Here is a 20122-nt window from a genome sequence, read left to right as displayed (position 1 = left end):
TAAAAATCTGCCAAGCAGGTCTACACAGACCCAGTATATAGATCTTATGACATAAAGAGATTTAATCCTGAATTTATATATTTATATACAGTTTAAAATATGAAATCTCTCTCTCTAATATACACATATATATATATATATATATATATATATATATATATATATACTATATTATATATAGCAAACACAACAGAGAGCTGACAAGTTAGTAGTACAGGGTACCATTTATAATTGGATATAAATAAAGAAAGCATATTTACTATAACTGTTTTAAAGTGCTTCTAAATCATAATGATTCACAATCAGTACCTTTAACAGCAATAATCATGTCAGTTTATAGTATATATTTCACAGTGTAACTTGTCATTTATCAGAAACCACAAGCATAACATAACAGACAAAAGTAGCACATTTAGTACAAAAGAAATTGGAAATTTTGGTATTGGAGATATTTTAATAAAAGCATACTTGCAGTTTAGGAGCCATGCAGAGACCATGCTACAGATCGCTGTTTAAAAAGAACATTGTTTAGTAGACATGGAAGACTTTGACTCACTTCAAGTGAAAGTTCAGCAAAACTTTTATTTTAACACTGTAAAAATAATAAACTTGAGTAGTTAGTCTGTGATCTTTAGATGTGGTAGAAAGTCTTCTAATTCAAATTCCTTCCTGAGGTTAGGGAGCACGCAGATGGGAGACTAAAGAAGCTATGAGAGGAAAGAAAAACCACATCATCATTTATCCAAACAAGCATCAGTCAGTAAAGGTCATGTGACAAATTCAACAACACTGCACATGTTGATTAAAAATAAATCATGTTGCTGGGTTTCCTGCTGCTGCCACTCACTGATATAAAAATAAAACAAGCAACACTGTTAAATAAATCAAAATCATCAGATGTGTTTTGGGCATGGCACGACACAACAGCTACAATATGAAATGCTTTGAGTGAACCAAAGGGCTCATGCGATGGAAGTCCCAAAGCACTGAGGCATTCCGATGGAAATGGGTTCAGGTGACACACAAACTGATGCTCTATTCTGTTTCCCATCATCTCTCTTTATTTAAATGTAAATGAAGACAAAGAAATTGTGTTCATTTCCAGATTCACTGTCAGTAAATTTAATCATGTTCTTCATAACGCTGCACAGAACACTGCTTAGGCAATTGAAAGATATCACCTGAGAAAAACAACAATTAAAAAAGATCAGTATATTCATATACATTACAAAGCATCTTGTGAATAAATGTATTAATATATACGTAAAAAGATTATTCAATATTCATTTTTTAATATAAAGTTCTGTTAGTGTCTCATTGAAAACCAGAGACTTAAATTTACAACTGAAGATGAACATACATTCTTGTCAAGAACATAAAACTACACAAGTTACATGTTATGAAAAACGTCTATTGATTTATTATTATGTGTTTAGCACAATCAGCATATGAAACTTAAATACACTGAACAAGGCTCCCTTTCTCATCCGTAAGATCGTTTTTCCCATGCTGATGGCACAAACAGTCCTGGTTTCCACTGATGTTTGATCCATAAATCAACTGAAAGGGGAAAAGAAATATGACAAAATATGGCAAAAGAAACAAAAGGATGACGGATCTGAAATATGGCAGGAATCAAAAGTAAATAGTGAATGAATTGGAATGCAAGATTTTTTTTCTGTTGAAATATGCTGGCAGCTCAGCTCCCATTACTGACAGTTTAACATTTAAATCACATTTACTAACAAATATCCCAGAGAGACATTTAGCTGTGTGACAAGTCTGAGGTTTCTACTGTCTCTGAGTCAAGTCGCTCCAGTCCAACAGGAAAACACTGACAGCTTAACTCTTTATACACCAACAATGGCTATACACACTCACCAGCCACATTATTAGGTACACCTGTTCAGCTGCTCATTATTGCAAAATAACCCAAAATTGGACAATAGGAAATGGAAAATGTTGCCTGGTGTGATGAATCTTGATTTGTGCTGCAAAATTTGGATGGCAGAATCAGAATGAAGGCTGCTGGTGGTGTGGGGGATATTTTCTTACCACAATTTAGGACTCTTCTTATCTAGGCATTATTTAAACACCACAGCCTAACTGAATATGGTTGGTGACCATGACTATCTCTGTATGACGAGAGTACCCATCATCTGATGGCTCTTTTTAGGAGGATAACTGATTTCTTGAACATGACAATGAGTTAGTAAGTACAAAACCTCAGCACAATACCCCTGTACTATGGCCTCCATAGTCACCAGGTCTGGGGGGATGTAGTGGAATGGGAAATCCACATTGTGGATGTATACAGTGGTCCCTCGTTTATCGCAGGAGTTACGTTCTAAAAATAACCTGCGATAGGTGAAATCCGTGAAGTAGCCAACTTTATTATTTACAAATATTATAGATGTTTTAAGGCTGTAAAACCCCTCACTACGCACTTTATTCACTTCTCTGAGGCAGGCATGAACATTTTCACACTTTTCTCTCTTGTTTAAACATTCTCACAGTTCAAACCTTTGTAGAAAAATAAGTCCAGTATTATAGAATTAAACCAAAGATCAAACCCTAATTTCAGGTCCAGAACAGAACAGAATAGAGCAGCTGTGAGAGAATTTAACAGAATCAATTCAATTTAATTCAGTGTAATTCAATCATACGGAAGTGGAGGAAGCAAGAAGAATGAGTTGATTAAAGTTTGACTTATCTGACTGTTTTGTTTTGCTTAATGCGCCTTATAATCCAAAAAATATAGTAACTTCTATCTTTCTTTAGCATGTCCAGAAGTGCAACTTTTTGTGCGATGGTTAGGATCTTCCTCTGCCTTTTGGGTGCTACCGCAGGTGCCTTTGACAGTGCAAAAAGTTTTGTCGACATTGTTGTGTTTGTTGGGGAGAAAACTTCCAAACATACAGTACAGCACTTCAGAGTCACGCTGCTAGCGATCGAAGATTTATGTAAATTTGACAAGCTAAACGCATTCTGTACTGTACAGGAGACACAACATGGAAGAGATTGATTGACAATGATCTACAGCCAATCAGGACACAGAACACAATGTGCTGTAAAAAATAAAAATTAAAATTAAAAAAAGCATGCAAAATTGCATGGAAAAAAAATCTGCGAAACAGCGAGGCCGTGAAAGGTGAACCGCGTTACAGCGAGGGACCACTATAGCTGACAAATCTGCGGGAGCTGGGTGACGCTAGTATGTCAATATGGACCAGAGGAACCTCTGAGGAATGTTTCTAACACCTTGTTGAATCTGTACCATGACAAATTAAGATGGTTTTTTGAAGTAAAAAGGGAGGTCAAGCTGGTACTAGCAATGTGTACCTAATGAAGTGCTCAGTGAGTGTATTTAAAAACAACAACAACAACAACAACCAGACTTTTTGGTTAGACAGTGACTTTAAATACTTTCCACTTGCAATCTTACCTTAAAGCTTCAGCTCACTCTTGTCTACAGTAAGATTTTTACAAACATTTCCTCATCTTTCATATGACATATTTAAAGGATTATTTTATAAATCCCTTTGTGTATATGCTTAGTGTACGAAGCTGTTAATTTTGAAATGCATAAAAATGCATTTATTGCTTTTTCAAAAACAGTGTTATAAGAATAGCAGGAAGAATTATTAAAACATTAAAATACCTGAAATCTCTTCATCCACCTCACATGTAATTATACTGGCTAAATGCCTCGTAAAATTTTACTGTCTGGAATACTGAAGCCCTTACCATTAATAGTAAATGTTTCTAAGAAACTCTGCTCACTCAGTTCTTTTCATTTTTCTATTTTACTGACTATTAAGACAGCTTTGGTGTGCTGTGTTTTACAAGGCTGATGCCAGGATCAAGCTGCATTTAAAGCATATGCAACATCATGATTACAGCTCTTTGCGGGATGTATGAGTATCATCTGTGCTCTGCATGGCATGAGCATCGGTGAGACCAGTCCAATGTAAACAGAACTGTCCCTGCCCGAGATACAGTCTGGCAGGTCAGCCTGCAGAGACATAAGCATCAGGCTGTGTCATCCAAGCTGTGACCCTTCCTACAGCGTCTGGGCACACAGTGTCAGTCTGAATCTGTCCCCGTATCCTTTTCTGAGCCAACATAGCCTCCGGGAAGATAACACTATCTCGTTAATCACGTTCTACTGCTCCCCCTTTTCCAAAAAACACCACAAAGACTGACCTCCATGATATGGAAGGTCAGTGAATATAATGTAGATTGACAATGGTTATCCATAAATAGCTTGATCTCAAGGTATTACTCATTGACTGTATTAACAGTTCTGCTGACAATCAGTGTGTGAATTAAGCAACCAGCACAAGGTAAATACAAACACATTAACTTACTTCTTCTTGTCTTTGTCCTTTTTGAATGGCTGCTGTGAGCAACCTTGGAGTGCCTGTCCCATCAGTGTCTCTGCTGCAACCTTCCTCCTATTGAAGGCATTCATCTCCTCCTCCAGCTCTCGTCTTTTCTCCTCCAGATTCTTCTTTTCTTCTTGGTGCATCCGCTTGAGCTGCTCAAACCTCTCATGAAGCTACAGGTGATGATAATATATATACACAGAGCAATGTCATACAAGCCAAATATGAGATATGATCACACAGGAGTTCTTTTATGACTTTGTTAATCCTCACCTCTTTTTCTTTCTCTTTCAGCTCAGCTTCTGTCTCCTTCACTTTGTTGACAAACATCTGTCTCATTTCTTCTTCTTTGCGCTGCAGCTCCACAATAAATTCCTTCCTCTTGGTTTCGTACGTCTGCTGCAGGCTGAAGATCAGGGTAAAGTCAATAATATGCTCACTTTACTGCCCTATAACTTCACACTTCGTTGAGCCATAAAATCTGTAGAGCAAACGCTGTAATGTTAACTACAGCTAGCAGAACTCATCCAGAAAAATGCTCTGCAATAGTAAAAAATAATAATAAACAAGCAATATTTTAACTCAACATTCAAAATTAGAAAACAAAACACACCAAATTATAAAACATTTTAACTGTGATACAGAGGGATTAATAGTTTTCAAGTCACATTCTTTATCTAAATCTCCTTAAAACGTTGACTTTAATGTGCTGTTTATGAATAATCCAAGTTATTTGCACATTTTTAACCTCATAAGAAAGCTAGAGTTTTGTTTTGGGGTTTTTTTTTGATAAAGTAAATTGCCCAGATGCATTTGCATCACTGCTTTCCCTAATTTCACCTGAACGACTGGCTGTCAGTGCCTGTGTCCTTGAAGCCCATCTCTTCCAGCTTGCAGCGACGGTACAGCTCATAGTGACGAGCGTGCGTTTGCTCCCGGAGATCCTCCATGTTCACACGCAGCACCATCTCCCTCAGCTTCACAAAATCACAATGCTTTTCGTTTTCCACTGAAAAGAAAAACTGGTCTTTTAATTGCTCATAAAATCCATCATGTTTATACCTAAAATAAATAAATAAATAAAAAAAACTGGATTTGAGCAGCAGGCATCTGACTAAACAGCTCCCTCATGATGACTGCCAAACCATTTCAGCAGACTCACCCTCCACAGATCCCCAAGGGTACAGCCTTCCTTTCACCATCTTATTTCCTACTTTCACGTCGTCTACGCTTCCAACCACAGCAAACGGCAGAAGAGTCTGTGACAAAGAGTACTGATAATGTTAGAATATGGAGCTATTAATAATGCTGCGTCATATCCAGGATCCTAATATGCCATTATGCATTATATAATGTTTCTAAAAATACTGTTTCCTCACCAATGAACATCTATTTTCAAATGGCATGACAAAGTTGATTATCATTACATGTGATTATCAGCATAATATTAGTTAGCTTAAAAAAGAGAGAGCAAGTATGCAGATTAACCGATGACTACAACTAAGCATTAAAAAAGCATTAGGTACCAAATCCACGGTGCACATGTTTTTATGTTTATCTGTTTTTAGGACTCACATTCATAGAGGAGTTGATCTCTGCAACAGCCTCATCCTCTGTGGGAAACTGATATATCTGGACTCCATTGCTGACCAGCTCACTCATAACCTTGATCTTCAACTTTTCTAGCTCATTCCTGGACACAGTGTCTGCCTTCGCAATCACGGGGATGATGTTCACCTGAAGATAACCAGAAGATAAGTCATGGACTGAGTAATAACTGCTGAAATACACATAGCTTGGATCTCCTTTCACCTTGCTGTCCAGTTTCTTCATCGTGACGAGATCGAGGGACTTCAGAGAATGTCCGTTGGGGGCGATGAAATACAGGCAGATGTGGATCCTCGTGTCGTGGTAGTTAAACAGGGAGCGCTTTATTTTTAGCTCCTCTTCAAGAAACTTCGCAAACTGGGCATCGATATACTCAAGAATGGGTTTGTAGCTGCAGTAAAAAAAACAAACATTACATGCATGAACATTCAACTTCATGTTGTTCAACAGACATATCGGTAACCATGGTAAAAACTCTGTACACAGCCAAGCATGTTAGATGCGTACACTTCCTGCTGATGGAGCACTCAAACAGCAATTGAAACCACATTTGCTCTATCACTCACTCCCGGGTTCCCTTTCTTCCACTCCAATTAAAATGCCAGCAGCGGGGCAGAGCTGGCTCTCGATTTTACAATCGGAAATTGTTTCAGCATAAGAGAAAAATGGCAAAGTGATTCAGGGTTGGCACTGATCTATCAGGTTTATAGTGTAACCTCTGTGAATTTTCAAAGGTTTTCTTTGATTTCTAAACTGTTTCTTCCTCTTTAAAAAATAAAATAAAAGTCATTTTAACTAAAAGTCCATCATCACATCCATCAGCAACCTGTACCTCTGTTCTTTGTTGATCTGGTCTCCAAACCCTACAGTGTGTACAACAGTCAGCTTGAGGTTGACATTGCTCTCCCGCAGTTCATACGTGTGTGGGCGCAGCTCCACCATTTGCCCATAGTGGCTGGCTTCCTCATTTTCAAATGTTGTATTGAAAAGAGTGTTCATCAATGTGGACTTGCCGATCCCGGTCTCACCTTAAAAACAGACAGAAAAACAAGGAGCGAAAATTACAGATGAAGCAGAATGAGTGCATGTGAATTTCAAATGAACTCTTGTTATGGTTACAGGACTAAGTTTGAAGCTCCTCCTGGGTTCAGACATACCCACACAGAGGATGTTGAAGCAGAATCCCTGTGCAGATGCTTTGCTGACCAGCTGATCTGGAAGGCTGTCAAACCCCACATGGCCACTGAGCTCCAGAGTTCGCTTCTCTTCATTCTGAGAAATTACAATGAAAACAAAACCATATTCATCCTATGCTAGTAAATATCCAACAAAATAAAACAGTGACTGGAATGGTGAGCTTAAAAGGTCCATCTGTCACATCCCATCCACACACACTCTGCTCTTAGGCTTAAAAGCATCTTTTGCAAATGAGGTCATCTCTCTCTCTCCCTCTTCCAATTAACACACTGAACAGTCCCATCTATAAAAAGGAACTATCCAAATAGTGAACCAAATTCCAGTTAGCACTGATGTCACGTTAAATGTATCATATGCTTCGTGTGTTATGAAATGGAGTAGATTAGAGTGTTTTTTCATGATTTCATTGGCTTCAAGTGTAATTCAGTATTCATAGTAAAAATGAATTAATTATACACAAAAAACGACATACACAAGCTGCTCTGTATATACCAAACTCCCTGGGACTGTTTTGCAGCATACTTTAGACGTTATAGCAGCTAAACTTTGGTACAGCTTCCCTCAGCCCTCAGGTACAAAAATAAAGATATTATTATTATTATTGAACATTTAAATCATCAACAAATATTTGTTTGATGAATTATTTTTAAAACTGGCGCTTATAAGTAACTTACTGGCAATCATATCAGTGAACCTAGTATATGTAGCCAGAGACTCAAGCTGATAAACTCACTCAGAATTCCCAGCTTGAGCTTTGGGTATTGCGAGTTTGTATATAGTAGCCCAAACTATACGCAGTAGGATGAATGATGCTACAGCCTGGTAAGTTGGCAGTGAGAGACTGTTCCTCCAATACCAGATTCACCCTGGGAGCCTGGCATCTTGCAAAAAGGCTCAACATGAGCACCAGGATGTGTTTCAACACAACAATCCTCTGCTTCTCCCTCACATCTCTCTCTCACACACACACACCCACACAAAGAGCTCTTTATGTGGATGTTATTTCACAGGATGGGAGGATATCCAAGCTGCTGGCTGCCCTGGTACCCCCCAAGCTCCCCTCCACAAACACTACATTAACTTGAACTCTTCCATCCTTTACAACATAGACAGGAAACTAAATTCCAGGTATGTGAGGTGAGCCATGATAGGATTTAATTAACGCATGTCATTACCCTGAATTACATGTTTGGCTGAAACATGCTGACATGTTTTTGCTGAGCAATATGATGCTGACGGTTGAGGAGCTGGTAGCTACCACTTACTACTACTTATGTTTATCCTCTTAACTCAGTCTCTCAGTCATTGCTGGCCTGGTCTTCAACCACATGCTAATTTCGTGCTGTTAATTCAGCACCAGTGCACACCTGTCAGAGGTGCTGACACGGTGAACAGGAAAGTACTGACACACAGCAGGGCTCCGTGCTGTTTCGTCCAAGACAGCGCGCCTGGATGCTGAAGTGCGCGCTTTCCGCACGTCTCCGAGGACCAGCTCCTCAAAACGGAGCGACGAAGCATTTCTCCGCTGAATCAACCATCTTCATCGCGATTCATTACACATAACGAGCTTTCCTCATCACCGCAGCCCTCCTGCTGCAATCCCCGCACACATCACGTTGCTCTTATTTACACCCGAATGTAAGAAACCGTTTGCTAGCTCAATGCTGCTCTTCTAAAAACCGCTCGTCACCGCTGCAGGCCGGCAGACAGCCCACCGTCGTACTTACCGCAAAAGCATCCACCTCGCTGGTCGCCATCGTCACAAGTGGCTGTGTGCAGGAATTATGAGTGTTCAGCGCGACCTGCACTCCATCCACATCACACACAGACTCACACTGCTCTCAATATGGCTACTTGAAGGCAACACCCCCTCGGTGCTGGAGGATGATATTACACCAGCTCGAAATATACTAAACTACACCGAGATAGTTGCTTTTGATGAGATTTTACGCGAAATTACGATAATAACTGCTTTGACTGGGTTTGCAACGACTGCCACGGAAAACCTGGTTCACAATGGGAGCACTTTTTAACTATGATTTGTAATTATTTTCAATGGAAATGAAAATTGTACAATTTATTTATTAGAGGGAGTTTTTTCTGCCGCTTTCCAATATTCATCCAGTTTTCTGACTTGAAAACCTGTAGTACGTAATTGTCAAGGTTTATATATTTACACAAAGTGACACTAAACAGTAATATCTGGCCCAGAAAGTGTTTTTATATACGATTATGAAATTTCAGTGGGGTTACAGCAGAGTACAGAGCCTATAAAGAAAATGAACGACACAGTAGGACCGTGGAAAAATGTATGCATTTAATACCTGTTCACGTTACTTTTTCTATTTAATGCTACTTAAATATTTATTTGATAACCATGGTTGAAAATGTAATTTTGCAGAGAAAATATATAATTAAAGGAAAGACTAACCGTGTAAAAAATGCAAAATATTTTAAATAGGCGTCCGTGACCAGCTACAACATGCAGACAGCTTTTAATATGTTTATTTCCAGTTCTCGTGTATTTATTAATTTCGTTTTTCAATGTAATTTAATTTATAAGCCCTCAATGATGAAATATTTGAGAAATTTAATATATCTGTGGTATGTAAGTGTAACCCCGTATAATATACACACACACATATACATACACACACATCTTAAATTAAGCTAAACTCGTGTACTCCGTAAATAAATACTACGCTGATAAAGAAAAAAATACAGAAGATTTAAGCTTTTATATGAATCCACTGATCACGGGAGGGTCAGCCCTGCACACAGTCCTTTTAACTGGGAGGGCCGCAATAACATACGGGTGGATTTATTTGGAGAGGCGCCGGAAGCAGCAGGTTGGTGCAGGACAGCAGAGAGGGGAGTAGGCAGTGCGGGATTATCCTTTGGGCTCTACTTAAACCATCCGCTATATCTTTTCATATTTTTGCGCCGCCGGGACAACATGGATCTGACCCAAGAGTCCATTTTGTCCTTTTTACTAGAGCACGGAGGCAAAGTAAAGAACTCGGAACTGCTAAACTATTTCAGACTCCGCATCAACTGCAGCGATCCCGCGGAAAAGCAGCACAATAGAGAGCTTTTCAAGAAGCTGGTGAACAGCGTCGCTGTGGTCAAACAGATCGACGAGGTGAAGTTTGTGGTGGTGAAGAAAAGGTACCAGGACTTTATTAAAGAGGCGGCACAGGATGTGTCGCAGAAACTGCAGATGGATGAGAGCTTCTCCAGCCAAAACACGAGTTTTTCCTGCACATCTCCAGACCGAGCCGAGCCAGCCAGGACTGACTCAGATATAGAAAACAATAATGTAGGCGACGCCTCAAACTTTAATCCCAGTTCTAACACCGATGTAAAACACATGTCCCTGTGGGAAATGCAGAAAAAGAATGTGTTATCTGGAAACGTGAGTATCGAGGATACGACCACTGTTAAGATCCTGAATATCTCCGGAGATCAGGCGAGCAGAGCGGGGAAATCTGGAGCTGTGTTCGCTGTCATAGCTGTGAAATCTCCAGGGAGAGACTGTGCAGCAGCAGCACTGGACGGATCACACTCCCGAGTGCATCAGCAGATAACTTTAGACAAACCAATTAATTCGAGTGCAAAAGTTTCTACACGACCAGCACCAACTTCAAACGCAAACTTTTCCGCTTGCAAGGGTATATCCAGAGAAATCCAAAGTAAGATGGTCACACACACAGATGACACACACCCACGAGTTTTACCAGAGGTGAGGGCGCCAAACAAGACCACAAGACAAGCAGATGATGCCAAGTACTCAGAGTCTGTGCCTTTGGAGCGACTGGCTCATGAGTGGTTGGTGAAGTGTGCAGCTGGGATGTGGGGACATATATATGCTCTGCTGCTGCAGGACACTGGTTTAGCCCAGAGGAAAGACTTCATGTCAGGGTTCACAGCACTTCACTGGGCTGCTAAGGACGGCAGCAGCGAAATGATACGCAAACTCATGGACATCCCCAGGAAACGTGGCATCCATGTAAACGTCAACACCAAAGCACATGGAGGCTACACGCCTTTGCACATCGCTGCCATACATGGGCACACTGAGGTCATGGTTCTGCTTGTGCAAAGATACAGAGCCAATGTAAACGAAAGAGACAATGATGGCAAAAAGGCCTTTTACTACCTGGGCAAAGGTGCTCCGGCTGAGGTCAGAGCACTTCTGGGAATGAAGCAGAATTTGAAAGCAGAAGATATAGAGAAGTACAGAGAGCAGACGAAAGGCTTCAACACAATCAGTAAACTGTTTCAGCCTCATGGGAAGAAACAAAAGACTAAGTTTGCTCATGACTGGTAAGAAGTATCACAAAACAAGCTGTGACATGAACTATTAAACCTGAAGGAGATAACACTGTTTATACTTTACACCTTATTAAGGCTTTACATATCTTACAGTCTTTCACTGAATTACAGAGGAGTACTTACTGTATTTTGTATGGCACTGCACAGTGTGGTTTTTTTTAAATTATTAATGGTATTTATAATTATCATTGTTTATCTTAAATTTCATGTAAACTGATGTGTTATTTTTCTCACTGATTAACACCACAATGTGTATAGTCATGCATATTTTCATTACCTAATGTGTAGTAAATATTTACAGGTCACTTCTCGATTCCTGACTTTTCAAAGTATGAGGAAATAGAAAAATAGATTGCACCTCCCTACTTCTTGGGAAATAGTAACTGTCAACTCATCAACCTGTAATACATTGTTCTAGTATGCTCATTGCTTTTGTGGGCTGCTGATCACATTTACAATCACTTTTATCATCCACATGAAATCAGTTAGCTTTGTCAAAGGAAAAGGAAACATTCAGTATAGCTGAAGAAACAAATAAAGTTAGGTTTTAACATATTCAACATCTCAGTGTTAGTACATGCAAAGAGTGTGGAATAAAAGCAAAGCAAAGCAGGAAAGAAACTAGTTGGGGTAGTGCAGTGTTTGCATTATACACTTTTTGTCAACAGTTTGTACTGTATGAGGAGGACACTGTTCTGTGGGATAAGCAGTATCAGCCAAAGCTCTAAAACATACTGCAATAAAAACAAAGCAGTTTCCCCATCTTTAAATAAATACATAAGCTTAAACTGTATTCAAAAGCTAATGAGCAAGGAACACTAACTATTGCAGTGACTTTATTAACATTTAATTGCATTGAATTTAATACCTTCAACACAATGAAGTGGAAAAAGCCTTTGCAATATTTTATCTGAGCCATAAATAACTAAACCTAAACTTATTAAAACATATTTCCTTGTTTAGACATGACTGACTAAACATAAATCTTTTTTCAAGACCAGCTATGCATCAAAACATCATTTTGAGATTAAATAACCTCATTTGTTACTTAGCTGACCCAGTCTGAAAACAAGTTTGGGTCTAAAAGGCACTTGGACAATAAAGCCGTATTCAGAGCAGTGCCAGAACAATGTCCTTTGTGTTGTTATTTAGGAAAAGAAGCTGCTTACATAAAGACAAAGGACAGCTCCACTCATAGAAACTGTGTCATGTGATTATAAAAGGAAATCTCCCACAGAAAGGTTTCCTATGTCCCATGATCCAAGCAAAACTTCTAAACATCAAAGTTTTTCTAGGGTAACTATGTTAGATCCTGTTAAGAAAAATGTTTTGTTTTTATATACTTTATATACTAACTGCACTTGCTGTAAATAAACTGATTTTATTTGCTTCAGTACTTGTAGTAAACTGGGGCAAAGTTATAACTAAAGCTCTGAAATGGTCCCTTGAGTTCATAGTTACACTCCAGAGAACACCAGTACAAAAAGCTGTAGTGTGGTGCCATAATTATATGATGTGCCACAAGCGTGGTGTTTGAGAACAAAGTTAGGGATCACAGTTTTTACAATAAACAGAAATCTGTGGGAACACTATAAAAACCAGTGGCTGCAACGTGCCAATCAAGGACAAAACAATTTGTGAGTGGAGACTGTGATATTCTGGACTGATAGTGATACTAACGTTTAAAATAACAATATACCCAATGAAAATATTTAATCACAAATTTAAAATCACCAACTCCATACACAAAGACCCCAGCTGGAACTTGAACCAGACACCATGAATTAACCATGCTAACCGTTGCACCACCATACCACCCCTATAATTTTATCCATCCATACATTTTCACTACTATTTTTTCCAGTTTACCTATTGCAGGATCAACAACTAGAGCAAGTTAATCATTCACAATCACGTTTATACCGATAGCCAGTTTTTTGGATTAAGTTATTGGACTGTGGAGGAAGCTGGAGTACTAGGAGAGAACATGCAATCCCTACATTTAAAGGTACAGTGTGTAAAATCCCACCGCTAGATGTCAGTAGATTGCAGTCAATTGAGTTCTGATTTCTTACCCCTCCTAATTCTAATGTATAATCCTAGCTACAGTGTATGGCAGCCAAGAGAGAGTGAAACATTACATTTAGACTGCTCTATAACAGCAATAGCCAGCTGCTTTGCATTTCTGTACAAAAACATTTTTCTACACACTATATTTTAACATTTTTGAATAATATCACCCCAGAAAAAAAATGCAGCATTTTACATTTTTACCCCTAAGTCCACTCAAAATACTCTGGCTGACGTTCATCTGTAGTAAGTGTAGGCTGTCAGTCCACTGTTTACGTTAGCAATATGCTGGGTGCATACATTTACTCTAGAGGAGGCTTTGTGAAAGGAGTCTGAAATGAGTCAATGAGCCAGTAAAACTCACTTCTGTTAGATGACACTGATATTGAGGATATTCTGAACTTCTCTGCTGCTAAGCACTGCTATATCTGCCAGTGTATCTAACATTGTTGGACTCTGATGCTTAGTGAATAAACTCTCACGCAAAATGAGAATGTAACCAAACTGTTTTTCAGAGGCAAGGTGTGATTTTCAGGACACTCGAGCCTAACATAAGCTGGCATAATGTTAGCTAATATCAGCTATTGTTGATGTTTAGATCCCAAAGATAATGGAAATAACAATACAAATTAGTCATCTGGCACAGTATGTCAGGTCCAATGGTGAGAAGCTGTTCAGTAAACATAAACCCACACTTCTGTAGTGATGACATGACAAAACATACTGTCACATTTGACGAGCTTTTCCCAGAGAGCTGATTGAGGAAATAAACAGTTACTGTCAAAAACTACACACATTTGTCTGGGACATGGTCCAGATTGGTTATTTCAAACTCACCACATAAATCTGTTGGCAGCCTTTTCAAGCTGTCCAAATAAAATGGTGTAAAAAGAAATAAAGGAAAAATGTACAAGGAAGCTGGCAAAAAGTAAATTTTGTTTGTATGGCTTGTTTATGTTCTTTATAGCGTAATACTGTACTGTTCTCAAACTTGTTTAATTATTAGGTTGAGTTATCTCTTACCGTGTTAATGGGAACTAATGGTTCCTGCTGGGATCCCATTTCCCTGAAACATACAGAATACCCTTAATAACACGTTCGTCTTTGCAGTTAAGTTTAAAATAGCAGTTAAGTTTAACTGCTTAACTGCTTAACTGCTTAAACTTGCTAGCTTACGCCTAGCAGACAGCATACGCTTATATAAAACGGTCGGTTGATACTTCTAATAAATAATCAGCCAACTATATATTTCTTGACAATTTTTTTGCTTTAGGTTAGGTTTGCTTACCTAGGTTTAAGCGAAAAACCTATTTCGCTTAAACTTAAAACACAAGAATAAGAGTGGCACCGGAAGTTTGGAGGGACCTCTTCAAAATAAAAACATTGCCATACCAACATGTTTGGTTTTTGTTAGCTTAAATTCTTCCTTATCCATGCTGCGAAAACTCAGTTCAGTTTTTTTCTAAATTAGATATAAAATAAATCTATGTTATAAAATGAGGTAAATAAAAATGTTGAAACAAGCATTTAAACAAACAAGAAACCCATCAGAAATACATAAACAATAAAATGATGCAGCAGATATAGCTGTACAGTGGTATTTTTTATTATTAGGTGGAAGCACTAACAAGGCGTGTTTATATATTTTTATATACGTTTTCTTTTCCTTTCCTAAGATTTTGAGGTAGGCTATTCCAAAGTTTGGCAGCAAAAATTGGGAGAGCTGCGCCCCCAGTTTTTCCAGTTTACTACTGGATAACTAAAAATTAAGCAGCATAGGATCTAAAACTTACAGACTTACAGAAATATAAAAAGGCAAGAGACCATTTCGGATTTTATATGCAGGTAAAAGTAAATAATTTAAATAACAATTTAAATAATTTCTGAGATACTGGTAGACAGTGTAGCTCTGCTAAAATCCATATACTTTAGGATTAAATGTATTTAAATTTGCTAAAATGTGTTTCAAATCTGTTTAGAGGGCTCGGTTTTCCGCTTTAAATGTTAAAATGTGTAGTCTGACCTTGTTTTTACAATAACCGGAAACGTACTTCAATACCAGAAGTTAAAGGTTCACAGTTTAATCAGAGCTGGTGCTTTACAAAACACAGTCCTCTCACTTATGCTACATATAAAACAAGCTCGCTGCAGTTTTCATTCTTATTTTTCACACGACCCAGCCGCAGGGGCTCCTGCAGCAGCTTTCTTTTACATGACAAAGTAATATGAGTGATGGAGCTGATTGCCCACACCTGCGCGTGTTGATCAGCGGCAGCACGTGTTCGCTCCTGTTGACCTCGAGCTCTCCACAGAGAGTCCCGATAGGTTTTGACCGGTTTCGTTGTTTATAATGGAAAAACAAATGCTGATGTCAGCTGCCCTTAGTCGTTTTCGCACTGTCGCTCTGCTGCTGCTTGTCACCTGCAGCTTCAAGCTGGTTGCGCCATTCAGGCCTGCCACTAACGCGCCGCACACACTGACCGACTTCACCTACCAGTACGACAGCATCTTCTCCCCGCTGCTGAAAGCTCTGTCGGAGCACGGGGGGTCGAGGTGGAACCCCGGTCTGAAGAAAAAGCTCAAACCCGAGCACAGGTACATGAAATATCTGACAGAGGTTTACAAGAAGTCCTCCAGAGTGCAGAGGAGTGTGGTGGGGAGTAACATCTACAACACTGTCCGACTGATCAAGCCACAGGATGAGTGCCTGGCACAAAGTAACAAAGGTGAGCAAGTCACACGGGCAGCTGACTGCACTGGAGAAAACAAAACGGTCATGCAGCACTGATGCTCCATGGCCATTTAAATAAACGAATAGGCTCTGAAACATGGCACACAGCCTTAAAACACCCCAAAGGATAGTTACTAAGGGTCATGTGTTTATTAAGATTATAGAGTTTCAATGATTTGGAGATATAGGTCACTTTTTCGAAGATGAGGTAAAGCAAAGCGAAATTACCAGAGCTTCCTAGATCTCAGAAGAACCTCAAGCCCCAGATGCACCCTAGGATAAGTATCTCAGTTTATATTTGGTAATATAAAGTTTTTGAGTCAAATGTCCCAACAAACTGACTCAACACTGAACAAAAAGTGGTTCATTTAATGGTATTACAATGTGGCTGTTTCATGTTTGACATTAACCATACCTTATACTACATCTCATCATCTTACCCTGACCTGACCCACTTCTCTCTGCTGTACCAGGGGCAGACTAGATCATACGTAAATAATTCCAGTCCACCATGTACATGCAATACACTAACCACTGATTTTACAGGTTGTGCATTGATGTTAATTATAACTGAATAACTTTATTCATATTATAACATTAAAAAAGGCAACCTGGGACTGCCAACAATCCTAACTACTGAATTTCAAGGTGCTATGGCTTTTGGTGCACCTGCATAAATCATTAGGCTGCATGTATGGTGAGTGTTTGTTTGATCTGGCTCATAACTGGGATGTTTTTTGCAGCATTTAGCTGCCTTTTCTTTCTCATTTTTATTCCCTCCCTGTCTGCCTTACCTATATTTCTTCCCCAGATCATCCATTTTGCTCTGCGCTTTTTTGTTATTAGGCAGAGCAGCAAGTAGATGTTCGCTGCCAAGAGATGCACGTACATTTGCACACACCCTCGCTCAACTAGGTGCGTTGTTTGCACTGTTGACACACAAACTCACTAGGCCAGTCTGGTGAAGTTAGTCATACCTGCTCTGAGGATTGTGTTGCTTGCTATCTGATTGCTGGTGCAGCAAAATTACAGCAAAACTGCTCAGTCAAGTACTTATGAAAAGCCATAACTTAACCTTAGTGCTAACCCAAATTATAGAGGGTACCATGGGAAACCTGGTTTAAAGGGAGAACTAATTTCTACACAAGGCTGGTATATACTGTGGCTGCTGGATTTAATGATGTTCCAGGAAAAAGATGCACGTCTTTAATAAGATTTATTACATAAACTGTGAGGGAAGAAGGTAAGTGGTTTCTAGATGATTTAGTCTTTCACTTTTTTTGTGAGGGTTCATTTTGTAGTTCTATTATCTACAAAGCATCTTGAGTGAGGCCCTTCAGATACTTTTACGTTAAATCTATTACTGTAATTCTATGAATATGGACTCATGGATGTAGCTCAAGTTAATGCAGAATGAATACCGTTTAAAATCAAAAATATTTGAATGTCAGATCTCTGGCAGCAGATTGGATGCCTGTAGAAATCACAGTTTTGCAGACAGGGGACAGATATATTTTTTATAGCTTCTAATATACAACACATAATATCTTAAACGGTCCAAACCACATGTATGGTTTCACAGATATTAAAGCTTGAGGTCTTTTTAATTTTTTTTTTAATTTTTTTTTAGTCATTCAACTTTAGTGTGATAATACTTGGGTATGCTACAATATACCAATATTTTTTATTATATATATTTTTAAGTGTGTAATAGTTGAGATATATATATATATATATATATATATATATATATATATATATATATATATATATACACACACACACAAAAAGTGTGCGTTTTTAGGGGGTTTTTTTTGTATGTAACTGATTATGGAAACACATTATTGTCACTAATCCTGCATTTTTACCTTCCCTTAAAAGTAAAATGTCATTGGTGGAATTGGCTACATGTATAAGTTGTGCATGTTTATTCAACCTAATTAAAATTTGGTGTAATCTTGAGGACGTCTGCATCATGACATGATGGTGACTTTCTGCCCTTTATGTTCTTGTGTTCTTCCACAGAGAGTTTTATGCAGGATTTATCCTACAGCCTCCATCAAGTGAAAAGAAAAGAGCAACTTCTGAACTCGGCCCTGCTGTACAGTTTGGACCATGAAAGTTCAGCACCTGTCAGCTCTCTGTGTTACATCACTATCGAGGAGTATGAGAGGTCGAATCAGTGCCCGCTCTGTCCAGGGATCCAACGTGCAGTGAACTTTTCAGCCAGCACAGGCAGGAGGAGCTGGAGAAACTGGGTGGAGATTGACATCACTTCATTTTTTCTGCCTCTCCTAAAGTTTCCGAAAAAGAACATACACTTGCTTGTCAACATCACCTGCCCAGAGGAACAAAGAGCCAAGGGCAATGGTTGCAAAGGTCCCCTGGAGATCACCTTGAGGTCCCCTCCTCTACTTCTTTACCTCAATGACACCAGTAAAATCGCCCACCAGTGGTCACTAGAGAGTGCTAAAGCAAGTAAAAGGCCATCTGTGGCCTTTAATAATTTTCAGAAGGAGGGGGCTTTAAAACCAGAACGCAGGCGTGGGCGCAAGAGGAGATGGAAGAGGGAATCTCCAAAGAGCAAACGAGGTGATACAAAGTTGGACATCCAGCTGCCTGAGCTTCTCCCAAGTTCCGAATTCCCAACACGTGACTGCGCCTTGTATGATTTCAGGGTGCGCTTCAGTCAGCTCAAACTGGACCACTGGATTGTGTTTCCTCCTAAGTACAATCCCAGGTACTGCAGAGGAATCTGCCCGAGGATCACGGGCTTCATCTACGGGTCACCCGTCCACACCATGGTGCAAAACCTCATCTATGAGAAGCTTGACTCCTCTGTTCCCAGGCCCTCGTGTGTCCCCTCCCACTACAGCCCCCTCAGTGTCATGATCTTTGAAGAGGACGGCTCTTACGTCTACAAGGAGTTTGAAGACATGGTCGCCACCAGGTGTACATGTCGCTAAGCCAGCAACCAACATGCCTTTCTGTTTTTCAGGCTGATCAGAATGTCAACAAACCCTCATCAGCAGTCATCACACAGGTGGACTGTTTCCAAGCATCAAATATTCTGACCAGGCTCGGTGATTTCATGAATTTATAAAATCGTTGTGCATGAAAGAAGTTTGGTCTGGAGCAGTTGTGTTTACTTAAAGTATTTTATCATGTAAAAGTGTGGCATTTATTTCGGTTTTGTTAAGGCAGAAAAGGTGCAGATGCATCCTGATCTTCAGCTGTTAGAAATGTTGTAATGAATCTAACACACTTGAAGATAAAAATGTGTGATGTATGATTTATTTTAAGTTTGCTTGTTTTTGTTAATTTGTTCTGGGTGGGTTGTCTGTCATTATTCTTTAATTTAACACAATTTGCCAAATTTTAAGTAGCCCTGTTCTGGACAAAAAGAAAAAGCAGTCACAAACGCTTCCCAAACCTTTTACATATCGTTTTATTCATGGGGATTACAGACGTCTGTCTGCATAATGTCCAGAATGAAAGTTGTTGAGGTTTCAGTGTGTATTTATTACTTCTGGTCACTGAGTGACTGCATACGTGTGAACTGACTGCATGCTTATATATTTGTACTGGTTGAATGAGACTAAATGCATGTCATATCTATTTATGCAAACTGAATGAATTCACTGTGTGTCTGTGTTCAGCTTAGGAATATTCGAAAGAATGAAATTATGTAGGCAAAAGTTGAAGAAAATTAAAAATAACTTGCATAAACCTTGTTTAAATGGAATTATGTGAAGCGCTATGAGCCACTAAAGAAAGGTGAGTGGTGCTGAAA

At 39.1% G+C, this 20122-nt stretch overlaps 3 protein-coding genes across 6 annotated transcripts; 2 read left to right on the top strand and 1 right to left on the bottom strand.

The window, feature by feature from the left end:
* Positions 1-434: 434 nt before the first annotated feature.
* On the bottom strand, positions 435-14972 carry LOC113035628 (septin-8-A-like). 3 transcript variants are annotated; one of them, XM_026191242.1, is made up of 11 exons: positions 14887-14972; positions 14622-14664; positions 7154-7268; positions 6829-7024; positions 6201-6387; positions 5964-6125; positions 5551-5647; positions 5229-5397; positions 4662-4794; positions 4371-4561; positions 435-707 (listed from the first exon to the last, which is right to left on the bottom strand). In XM_026191242.1, exons 2-11 carry the CDS (start codon positions 14658-14660, stop codon positions 653-655), a joined length of 1344 nt encoding a protein of 447 aa, XP_026047027.1. In that variant the 5' UTR covers positions 14661-14664; positions 14887-14972; the 3' UTR covers positions 435-652. The 3 variants fall into 3 exon arrangements, with proteins under 3 accessions (XP_026047027.1, XP_026047034.1, XP_026047028.1); XM_026191243.1 differs by lacking the exon at positions 435-707 and adding an exon at positions 1396-1560; XM_026191249.1 differs by lacking the exons at positions 14622-14664; positions 14887-14972 and adding an exon at positions 8921-9039.
* sowahab (sosondowah ankyrin repeat domain family member Ab) lies at positions 10041-11722 on the top strand. The gene has a single exon (XM_026191278.1). The coding sequence runs from the start codon at positions 10150-10152 to the stop codon at positions 11521-11523; it is 1374 nt and encodes a 457-aa protein (XP_026047063.1). The 5' UTR covers positions 10041-10149; the 3' UTR covers positions 11524-11722.
* A 692-nt stretch (positions 14973-15664) lies between the features above and the next one.
* Positions 15665-20063, top strand: gdf9 (growth differentiation factor 9). 2 transcript variants are annotated; one of them, XM_026191259.1, is made up of 3 exons: positions 15665-16324; positions 17176-17244; positions 18355-20063. In XM_026191259.1, the coding sequence occupies exons 1-3, from the start codon at positions 15949-15951 to the stop codon at positions 19293-19295; spliced, it is 1386 nt and encodes a 461-aa protein (XP_026047044.1). In that variant the 5' UTR covers positions 15665-15948; the 3' UTR covers positions 19296-20063. The 2 variants fall into 2 exon arrangements, with proteins under 2 accessions (XP_026047044.1, XP_026047053.1); XM_026191268.1 differs by lacking the exon at positions 17176-17244 and having other exon boundaries at positions 15674-16324.
* The last annotated feature ends 59 nt before the right edge of the window (positions 20064-20122 follow it).

Source organism: Astatotilapia calliptera, chromosome 2 (genome assembly GCF_900246225.1).
Source record: "Astatotilapia calliptera chromosome 2, fAstCal1.2, whole genome shotgun sequence".
Taxonomy (NCBI): Eukaryota; Metazoa; Chordata; class Actinopteri; order Cichliformes; family Cichlidae; genus Astatotilapia; species Astatotilapia calliptera.
Note: the sequence above shows the minus strand (reverse complement) of the source record. Positions and strands in the feature narration are given on the sequence as shown.

Coding starts and splice junctions, on each gene's coding strand:
- sowahab (XM_026191278.1), top strand. CDS start 10,150: ATGGATCTGACCCAAGAGTCCATTTTGTCCTTTTTACTAGAGCACGGA.
- LOC113035628 (XM_026191242.1), bottom strand. CDS start 14,660: ATGGGATCCCAGCAGGAACCATTAGTTCCCATTAACACG. Junction 5,648..5,963: donor AGATCAACTCCTCTATGAAT/GTGAGTCCTAAA, acceptor TCTTTGTCACAG/ACTCTTCTGCCGTTTGCTGT. Junction 4,795..5,228: donor ACTGACAGCCAGTCGTTCAG/GTGAAATTAGGG, acceptor CCTGATCTTCAG/CCTGCAGCAGACGTACGAAA.
- gdf9 (XM_026191259.1), top strand. CDS start 15,949: ATGGAAAAACAAATGCTGATGTCAGCTGCCCTTAGTCGTTTTCGCACT. Junction 16,325..17,175: donor CCTGGCACAAAGTAACAAAG/GTGAGCAAGTCA, acceptor TTTTGTTATTAG/GCAGAGCAGCAAGTAGATGT. Junction 17,245..18,354: donor ACACACCCTCGCTCAACTAG/GTGCGTTGTTTG, acceptor GTTCTTCCACAG/AGAGTTTTATGCAGGATTTA.